Source organism: Ptychodera flava, chromosome 13 (genome assembly GCF_041260155.1).
Source record: "Ptychodera flava strain L36383 chromosome 13, AS_Pfla_20210202, whole genome shotgun sequence".
Taxonomy (NCBI): Eukaryota; Metazoa; Hemichordata; class Enteropneusta; family Ptychoderidae; genus Ptychodera; species Ptychodera flava.
In genome coordinates, this window is record NC_091940.1 from 30,609,042 (window position 1) to 30,619,771 (window position 10,730).

Consider the following 10,730-nt stretch of genomic DNA (forward strand, 5'->3'; position numbering starts at 1 on the left):
TTTGGACACATAGATGCCTGTCCTGTAGTCGAGAATATCAACATAGGGGATCTGGAAACGCAAAGTCTTCAACTGGCTATCGACTTTAATCTGTTCAAGCAAACCATTTTCTGTGATGAATTTGACCAGATGCGCGTTGGCCCCATATGCGTTTGCGCCGACTTGGGTGTCGACCTTCATGTAACAACTTGACCGGGAACGAGATGAAGGCGCGATTTCTATCACAGTCATGTCGGCATCTGGTAAGTGGTCATCACCGAATGCATCACCTTCACGCAAATACCCGCTGCATTTAAACTCAATGCAAGCCGCTGATTTTGGCGGTATTCCAGCGACAGGTGGGTCGGCTTGGAATCATCTATTCTCAAACCATACATAGTATTATTGCCGACTCGTGGATGGCCCCCGGAAAAGCTGGAAACTGAAAAACGCTCAGTGCTTTCGCTTTTCACTAGTATCTTTATAAAACAGGTTCTTTTGTCTTCATTTTCGAAGGGAAACCATGAATACACTGTGCGGTTTCTCTCTTGGTCTTTGACACTATTTATGTCGTAATCTTCAAATTCATATTCATAAAGGCTGCCCACTTTAGTCGGAGAGAAAAATACCAAATGATTTTCTGTTAGATTTGCATCGATACATCTTTCCTTTGCTGTGTAGTAATTCCACCACTGCCAATAGAAAGGACCCAACTCTCTGGATTCGATTCTCTCGTAGTCGTACCACTCATAGTCCCAACCATACCACTCATAGTCGTCGTCCCACCAGTTCCACCAATCCCAACCGTACCAAAATTTCTCTGCATATTCAGTCAGTGTGTAAGCCATCTGTGGAGTCAACCCTCTCATTGTAACCCATCCTGTCTCGTCTCCTGCACTCTGAGGGAGCGTAAACGTTTGCAGTAGGTCTTGTGGCCACTGACCCGGGTGTTTGTCGTGTGGCACGTCATTCGGATGAACAGCTGTCAAGGTGGTCACTTCATATTCTGCCTTGACATTCACGGAAAACAGTGAATCGTTTCGAGCGCAAAATGTCAAGACACAGGCACTCCCATCTGGCCCGGTTGTTGCCGTGTAGAAAAAACTAAATCTGCCAGATTGTACATCTCGTGCGTATCTATCTCGTACAACGAGGTCGTTTGTAATTGCGGTTACTGTTACACCTTCCAAAGGCTCTGTCAATGAATCATCGGTGTACGCCCTCACTTTGAGATGGCAGATTCTGTATCCACGTTCAATTTGATCGATGTTGCAACTGGGCAAATTTGTAAGATCATACCCAACCAAATTTATGTTACCGACCACAAACTCCTGGGTCTCCCACTGCCGCTTTTTTCGTCGTTCTTGAGAAATTTCCAGACCCCCTATGTCTTCCCACTCACCAGTTTGCTGGTTGAGGAACCAGAGATGTGGCAAACTGGCCGCAGATGTGTCAATGTTAGCCTTCTCTGCGTCTATGAAAAGCTTCATGTCTCCATCAACTCTGAGTGGGTCACCGTCGTCATCTGTAAATTGCATTGAAAACATTCCAAACGTCTTCAAGGGTACTTGTTCACCTTCTGCGTCACGAGTGGAAAGGTCACTTTGGATGGTGTCAACAGCAGACTGATCAGTTAGATCGGTTGGAGTCAGGCTAGCCTGTACGTTACCAGTGTATGGTGTGCCGTCTTCCTTGTAAAATGAACCTGCCGGTATGAAAAGCTCTGCATTCGCCTGTCCCTCATCACCACCAAGAGGTATGGTGGAATCAACACTGCCATCTAGTGTTACCGAGGGAGCACGTCTTTGCAAATACACTGTATGATAAGTGCTTGTCTCTTCACTTAGGGTGAAGATCTTAGTTGTTGTTACGAAATCGTTTGCGAGAGATTTAAATGTTACGGACACGCGAGTTTTCCCTTTTGGAAGTTCAAAGCTAAAGTGGCCTTTACTATTTGTTCTGGCGACCTCCTCATTTTCAACAAGAACAACCCCATCATCGACGGGAGTCCCATCGTCTGCAGCTTTGGCTCTGCCCATAACATTTATGGTTAGTCTTCCGCAGGGGACACAACCACACTCTTTAATAACCTGAACTGTAAGAGTAAATGCTGGACACGACAAATGGACTGTTTCAGTGGAAAGGGGACCACAACAATTCAGAGGGTCTATACATTGTTGATTGGAATTTTGGTATGGACAAATACCGGAACACTTTCCAACATTGTAATAATAATCATTACCATAGTAGTAATAATCATTATGTGCTGGACAATCATCCGGCAGTTTCAAGAGTTTTTGCCCTGGCTTCGAAGAACATACAATGGGGTCATACGGTTCTGCAAGACAAAAAAGATACAGTGTTGATGGTTAATTGGACGACGGTATTTATAACTATTATGTAAATTGTATCAGGTCTTGAGCATTGACAATGATTTTGTTGTTTGATTCATAACGAATATATTAGTTTGGCACTATGTTGGGGTTCTTTGTCCGTAAGAATCTCTTACAGTGCTCAGGTATTAAATAACATAAAGTATCCGCTCACCGCATACACTTCATCAAAACACGATAACAGTGAATTGATCTAACCTATATTTCACACTAGGTTATCTTATCCTACTTGTAATTTGTTCCAAGTACTCATCGTCATCATTTATTATTTTCCTGACTGCTAGTGTTTGAATATCTCAATTACTTTAAATGTTATTGTATGAGGACATTAATCTATCACCTGCCACTGATCAGCAAACTAGACAAATTCATCATAATAAACCCACAGAACTGGCAGGCGGACGACAAGCATCACACCAGGTTAAGAGAAAGAGCTTAACTGAATTAAATACAGTAACTGCTGTTAGATTTGTACATACAGGTAGCTTCCTCTAGACTTCGCACAATAATAAATTGATCCTCGGAATCACTAATTCTTCTTTCTACGTTCTGACATTTTGTCGAAAATCTCATAAAATAGCTGCATATGATTTCACAATTGAAAACACTGATGGCGCCCTTCATCTTCGATATTACTTTTTTTACTCCAGTTGAGTGATAATTCTTCAGATACATACAGAGCAATGCAGCCTCAATGGTTTGCAAACTCACTGTTCATACCTAAAACTTTCAATAATGCAGTTTGGGAGTACTGGGATCCTCCTTGGCCATTTGCTCGGCATTTATATCGTCCGCCATCTTCGTCTTTCAAGTCCGACAAAGTTAATGTGTTATTATAGCCGTAAATGGTGTCGTCGAGGATGACATCATCTTTGAACCTGTTCACCGATGAAATGACATTTCATGAAATGAGATGTTATTGCGTGACATACAGCATTAAGCAAAAAGTCAAGCATTTGGCTTTTCTGGTCGAAATTTCTGTTATCAAATCCGAACATTACACTTGTGCGATAGTAGCACAATTTTGCAATTTGAGTGTACGTCGGTTTGGTTATACACTGAAAGATCCGTCGCTCGAAGGTGTTCTCTACGCTCCCCTACCACGTAAGAAGGGGAGCGTAGAGAGCGCCCTCGAGCGACGTATCTTTCGGTATAGTCTGGATAATACGTGATTACTCCACAGGTGCATGCCGGGACATAATTGGATAGTATTGAGTATATACATTCTTGGATATTTACTAATTGAAGGAAAACCTGTTTCAAGATGGTTGCAGTGTGTGAAAAATTTCTGTATTCTAAGATCAGATGTCTTTGGAGATTAATTACATACATAATGAAGTCGTTTGCGATATATTGGTGGGAGTATGAGGCTAGTATAGACCAGATAAAATCTTCATGAGCGTGAATTATGTATAGCTTACCATTCGTAATATGATGGCGCAGGTTTTCCCTTCGCCGTACAGCAGAATGTAACACTCTGACCTCGGTATCTCACTTTATTTTGTGGGTGTTCACTCATTACAAGTGGTTCTGTTTGAAAAAAATTATAAAATTGAAATAAGGCGACGTAAATTCAAAAAATTGAATGACTTGTTACAACATAACAGACGCAATAAATCATGGCCTATTCGGTCAGGGCACATGCAATGCACTGCTATTATCAGCTACACCTATCTAATTAATTCTATTATTCAAATACCGTCGTAACATTATTTTACTCACCAAGTCGCTCCAAAGTCACTCTCATTGAAACCAGACGTCCTAATGCCTGCCGTTTTCTTCGAGAAGATGACGTTGTCTTCGTCGCAGTGATAAATTTCTCCTTTACGAACAGCAAGTCAGCTCCGTTGACGCAGACATCGTGGATTTCATAGTAGCCACTACTGTCAGTGGTGGCAATCACAGCCAGGGGATTCTCTGCACGGTATATGTTCACATCTTTCAACGGGGCTCCAGAGATATCAGTGACCTTGCCAGAAACTACGTCGTTTTCACATACGCAGAACAAACACGTATCGTCAAGGGTGCTGTCTGCACATGTTTGATTACAATCTTTGAAAGTAAGACACAGAAGATTTCGTTGTGACCTTATCCTGTTGTTCAGTAATAAAATTTTGAAGTCAAATAAATTCGTTTTGACCCTATCCTGCTGTTTGGTTCTAACATTTGGGAGCCAAATAAAATCATTCTGCTGGAGTTATGACTTTTTCAGATCGTTTTCCGCTTTATAAGAACTTGCATTAATCAGTAATTTTCTAGGCGATAAAATTAAAACTGTACTGTAACACAATTTCTCGATCTCCCACAAAATCAGGGTTGTACCCGATGAAATCACAAAGAGACAGAACCTGGCTTGCTACGATTTCGGAAATGTACACAAATTTACATATTGGCAGTATGGAAAATTCAAGGTGGGCAGCTATCACTCAACCCCCCTCCCCTTTCCGCAGGCTACGGCCAAGCAAATACGTATACGTTCTCTGTGGAAAATCAATTTAAGTAAAGTATTGAAACACCCTTACGCGGACAATTCCATTCTCCACATGATCTACTCTGAGACGGTCTTCCAGGGCACTGAGTCGATTTGTCACTTGAATGACATGTCCTCGCACGTGCCTGACTACCTCCGCCGCAAGTGACATCACAAGCTGACCATTGACCCCAAGTCAACCAACTTGTGCTCCCTGAAAAAAAGATATCTCTTCAAGAAATTGGATATAATCATGTAAATATGCGGCAAGTGTCTATCCTTGGAAAATAATTCAATATTATGTAATGCAGAGAATTGTTTGTAATTTTAAATACTACTCGATCGAGCCACGAAATCCAACTCCTTTTCCTTGATCAGTGGCGCAAAACGTCTCATAAAACGTTGTAATCTCTTTAATCGGGTAAATTTTGGTAAGCCTATGAGGAATGTGATAGCAGGTTGCCTGTTGGCAATCACGAGTCTTGGACACCAGCAGAAAAAGCATATAAATAAAACACTTGAGGTTTTATTGCATAAAAAACTTAGTGACGACAAACAGAAAACTGAAACTCTGCACTCTCCCGGAGTGAATTCTCTAAAAATGCTTCTGACCGGTTACGCGGGAAAATTGTCCGAAAGCGACGTGAGAAAATTGCTACACAGAATATAGCTTTGCTCTGAATGGTCCTTAATTAATTACGTAAAGTAACCTAATTGGTCCATTTAACTCAAATGTGATTGGTCCGCTCCAGGATCCGGGTTTTGCATCAAGCTCGACATCTATTTCCAGTGTCCATGATGCATAGAGAATATATAGAGTCACTCAGTTACGAAAAAGTCCTTTGCTCCAATGCAAAGATTTAAAAGGACTCTACTTATGAATATTCATACATGAAAAGTCTAATAGAAACACACCCCTGATGATTGGATACACACCACGTGTGTTTGTTTTTGATTTCTAAATAGTATATTGAATTACCATAATTGTCGTAAAAATCAACCAAAGCGTTTCTCATTTGATTTATCTATTCAACGAAACTGCTTTCGTTTCATTGGTCGCAAATGTCTGGTGAAAAAATACCCTTGGTGGATACAAAGCTGCTGTGAGTATTCGCTGACCGCAATTTACAAACCTTGTGGCGCAGTTTAATCGGATTTGTTTTGTGACTTTTGCAGCGCGTACGGCGTCACGTTATACAGAGTTTGTTGAAGTGAGGTGATCCGTCTCTAACCGTCATCTCACCCCTCTGTAAGGTGAGGTGAATAAAACCATTCTCTTTGTGAGAGCAAGAGTCAGCCACGCTATACAAAATAGAATCGATGATTTATATACGGAGACAAGGCGCATTGCGTTAGGCTTTAGAACCTAACGTAGGCGGCGTCGTTGGTGTGGCAGAGAATGTGCACCGTTTAAAGAAGGGCAGAGTGTTTTATAGGATTTAAGTGTAGACAATACAAGCACATAAACATTGCAAGAATACAGACAAGTTATTGCAAGGCCGTAAAAAAAGTTAATTACGAAATTGAAGAAAATGTGTCGCTCTATAGAAGAGCTCGAAGAAAAATAGCCACCGTTTCGTGCGTGGTGTCCCTGCAACGTAGACACTGGGATGAAAATATCCAATACTTAAACCGATTTGAAAAGACAGGTCGAATGACAAGAAACATGGGACAAATTTAAAAGTGAAGTCTATTGCGACAACGAGAACAAATTAACTGTAACCAATGACAAAGCTTGCTGCATCGATATCGTCCCTCTATGATTACATGTACATTAGGAGGTTAACAGTAGGGTTACATTTGGGGATAGGCACCTCAAATCAACACAGCACGGACACCCGACTCGCTACAGTACGTAGAGACGATGGTCCCGTGGTTGCAGGGGAAAAACCATTCCGTCGTACACTGACGAGTCGGGCGCCGGTCCGTGGCTAAACAAAAATGTAACTTCGTAACCTGACATTGTAGTCCAGCAACTTCTCGTTGCGAATGTCAAACGCTTGTGTTTAACATCGGAAAAAAACTGAAATTTGCTGATAGCGAAAGACCCGACAAATGTCAAAGTCGCCAGGTTGTAAGGGAGCTGTCATTATTTACGGCCTGGCGGGTCGGAGGAATGTGAGGGGGTCACTCAACACTTCTCAGATTGCACAATTGCACAAATCAATTTCTCAAAATTTTCCATACAAGAAAGGGTAAAGCCCCCTGTGACACTTTTCCCCTCAGCGTCTCAGCGTCTCACGTGTTTTCCCACCTGCACTTTCAAATTCTGCCCAGTCAGATATCCTAGTGAAACCCTGTCATGATATCCATCCAAGTTAAACATTACTTAGTCTATATGGTTGGATACTGGTTATAGCGTGAGCTTTTATATCTGTATTTTGTTGTCACTTTGGAATTTCATTTTGATGGTTTCACCTTTTTCAACTGTCATGAGATAACCGATGATAATCTAGCAGGGTATACATCAGAATTTGAAAGGTTTTTCTATTGCTGTATTTTGTAAATTTTACAAATATATCGGTATTTACTCTCAGTGGGGCTCAGTAAACATTTCAAAGTTAGAGAGGGGGTTACTCAAAAAATTCATCATGCTTGGCGGGGAAGGGGTTACTCAAAATTTCGGAGTGTCCGATGAAATTCCTCCGACCCCCCCCCCTCCCCGGCTGTAAATAATGACAGCTCCCTAAAACGATATGATTTAGGGTGTACTCGAGAATCAAAAGCTTCCCATAAATGAACGTTCAAACTTTCATCAACTTTGTTTGCGAGTGACAAGAAATCTTGTCCTCACAAAGCCTTCAGCGAGCCAGGTATCTCGTCACCGAGTTAACATTGCGCGTCACTTACCTCGACCGTTAGGAGGTATAACGTCATTTCCTCCCGGGCCTTCTGTCCATGACATTGGAATAACCGTTGTCTGTACGGCCAAATCCCTATCTGTTTTACATAGAAAAAGATATCAGTGTCACCTGTCATGATTTGTCACGAGATCAAGTGTATGTGTCAGATGTTCGTTAGTTTGAGTCTTAATGTCACGGTTCTTTGTTGGTAGCAGTAAAGAATGCTTACTTGTCAGTGCAGAAAGGTGGTACATTACAATATCAATTATCATTGATCGCTGGTTGTATTTGTCATCTAAAAGTCATACCGGAAAGGTCATATACGACGTTATAGACCAAAACAATGATTAATTCGTTTCTCATCCTCTGATGCGGCGATGCGGTTTGCTGTCTTATTTCCGTTAAATTTTCTTAGTTCGCAAGATCCCTAACTACATATAGCAAATAAAACAGAAATGTTTACATGTAGTGGTAATTCTGAATCGCAGGAGGGTGACGATAATAAGTTCACTGTCAAGAACTGTACAGTATACGTGTCATTGTTCAGATATCAATACTTTCTGCCGCTAATAGCGCTTAACCGTTTTTATGTGTCCTGTCGCGGGTGTGAGCGAACGTGAGAAAAAATACTGACAGGACTAGTCTAGATCGACATTTTCTTTTGTATTTGAACAACTTTGAAATGAATTTGCTTTCTTGAAGATGAACATTAGCATGTCTTAAAGACTGGAGACGCGTATTTTCAGTTCACGATTTTCTTCAGGCTTGTTCCTGAAGTTGCTAAAAGCAGGCTGGCATAAAACGAAGGAACAAATTTGTCGTTATAAATTACCTGATTTGTGTATTTCCAGCACGAATAATATCACAAAGACAGCCGTGACAGCCAAGGCGATCACGGATGTTATCACCACACATATGCACAATCCGTGCCTTCGACGTGGTTTAGTCCCGTGTTTGTTAAGCCGAGGTTCGCCACTCGGTAACGGTTCAACTTCCATTCTTTTCAACAACGATGGACTCAGAATTTGAAAAACAGCTTAGCTCCTTCGTCTAGTAGGTTCTATTCAAATGTGGGCAAGTTATGGTGAGAGGTAATGGGAACTATCTCACTTGCAGATTTCCAACACGAACAAGATGAAATTGCGCAATCTCTAACTTAAAACAAATTTATTTCTAAAATTATAGCCCGGCTGTAAGCTTATCAATGCACATCCTCGTTCGTAACAAATCGTGAGAAAGCTTTATTGTGGCGTGACAAAGGATTAACTGGTCACTGTATGCGCGAAAGATATGGGCGTCGATGTCAAGCAGTAAATATTAACACAAGTCACCTGAAAATTTACAATCTACGATTGTTTAATGTATTATTAGATCGTATTTAGGCAGTTGCTAACGTCAAATGTCTATGAATGAAACATCACAAGATTCTTCCCAAAAAGCAGTGAAATGAATCAATTTTCAATACACTGCGTGAAAATATTTATTTCTTCCAGTTCCCGAAGATAATGAAGCTGAAATTTGACAGAATTTCATTCAATTGAGATACATATATGAGAAAGTATTACTAAGAGAGTATTTTATCGTTTAGAGGTCCGAGTCGCTGACATTAACTTCTTTAGTCGTAAGTAAGCACCTTTAAAAGTGTCTAATTTATCACTGTTGTTGCACGTGCAAGTAATTCATTGCCTCTTCTAAACATATGACTCGTGAAATCTATTCCAGGCTTCGCAGAAGTCACCACGCCAATAAGCGATGCAAACAAAGACAACTTTTCAGACACTATCTACCTGAGACCCATCTAAGCCCAACAAAGACTGCAAATTTATTACTCCAGTCACTGTGTGTTTTTTGTTTATTGTGAGCGAGTTAAAGGACGGTGGAAGTGATGCGCACGTGCTCTTCACGAACAGTGGTTCTAAAGACAGAGATTAGATGGGTGATGGCTGCATGTACGAAACGTGTCTAAAAATTTCGTTTCATCGAGTGAGAATTAAGCAAGGCAGAGCTCTTCGTGTAATGCCAAGGATATCATTTAAAGCATTGCAAAGTCTTATTCCGTAAAAATCTAAATATTAAATAACTTCTCTGTAAATTTGGGTAGCTCTGTAATCTCTGGCGGGAGGTGACTTATAAAGACTTCCAAATGACGTCATGAGCACTGGCTTGCAAAATATAGGTGTTCGAAAGAAAATGAAAACACAAACTGGGAGAGGTTTTTTGACGGTGTTAGGATAAAATCATTTGAGAAGCAGTAACTCGACGCGGTCGAAGGGTCGCTCGATCTCGGAGGGTGAGATTTTTTACAAAGGCGGATTCTGATTTTTTACAAAGGCGGATTCTGCATACAATCATCCTGATCAATTTGTAAAATGTAGTTTTTGTTCTTGTGCCCAACTCTCGTGCTAGGACTGATAATTTATATGAGACTGAGAATTTCTATCGGGCTCGATCGCAACTGTACACGTACATGTATCAAAGCAACGGGTGCCGAAAATCAGTGGGCCATGTCGACACCTAAAAACTCAGTGGCGCAATAACTAAGCTTTGTTGTTGTAACATTTACAGGGTTAGATTTGCACGGCACGAGACCTCATAAGCACATTCTCATGCATATATGCACGCTTGTGCACAAAATAGCACTTCAATTGAAGAAATGCGTGAAACATTGCTGATCTGGGCAAATTTTACTCATATAACATTTGGGAGAGTTATCCCGTGCAGCGCAGAAAATTTAAGAATGTACGGCTGCAAAGTTGAGCTAAAACAAGCCCACTTAAAAGTACAACCAGCGGGTTCACGCTTGCCAATGCATCATTACATCCGAATAGACAGCTGCTTACCGAAACTATCCATGAATTACTTATCGTAAGTCTTCCCAGATAGCTGTGAAATGAATCAATATTCAATGTCTTATTTCTACTCGTTCCCGAAGTTAATAAAGTGGAAATTTTGAATCTATTTCCTAGGCTTATCCGAGTCTATCGGTGAATTTCCTTTGATTGAGATACCCATATAATGAACTGCGACTGTAATAAGATGTTACAA

General features: G+C 40.9%; 2 protein-coding genes across 2 annotated transcripts; both read right to left on the reverse strand.

Moving 5' to 3' along the window:
- Nucleotides 1-227: 227 nt before the first annotated feature.
- On the reverse strand, nucleotides 228-2,018 carry LOC139148560 (cartilage intermediate layer protein 1-like). The gene has a single exon (XM_070720045.1). The coding sequence runs from the start codon at nucleotides 2,016-2,018 to the stop codon at nucleotides 228-230; it is 1,791 nt and encodes a 596-aa protein (XP_070576146.1).
- A 568-nt stretch (nucleotides 2,019-2,586) lies between these two features.
- LOC139148561 (cartilage intermediate layer protein 1-like) lies at nucleotides 2,587-6,080 on the reverse strand. The gene is made up of 4 exons (XM_070720046.1): nucleotides 6,041-6,080; nucleotides 4,095-4,424; nucleotides 3,794-3,902; nucleotides 2,587-3,250 (listed from the first exon to the last, which is right to left on the reverse strand). The coding sequence occupies exons 1-4, from the start codon at nucleotides 6,078-6,080 to the stop codon at nucleotides 3,064-3,066; spliced, it is 666 nt and encodes a 221-aa protein (XP_070576147.1). The 3' UTR covers nucleotides 2,587-3,063.
- Nucleotides 6,081-10,730: the final 4,650 nt, after the last annotated feature.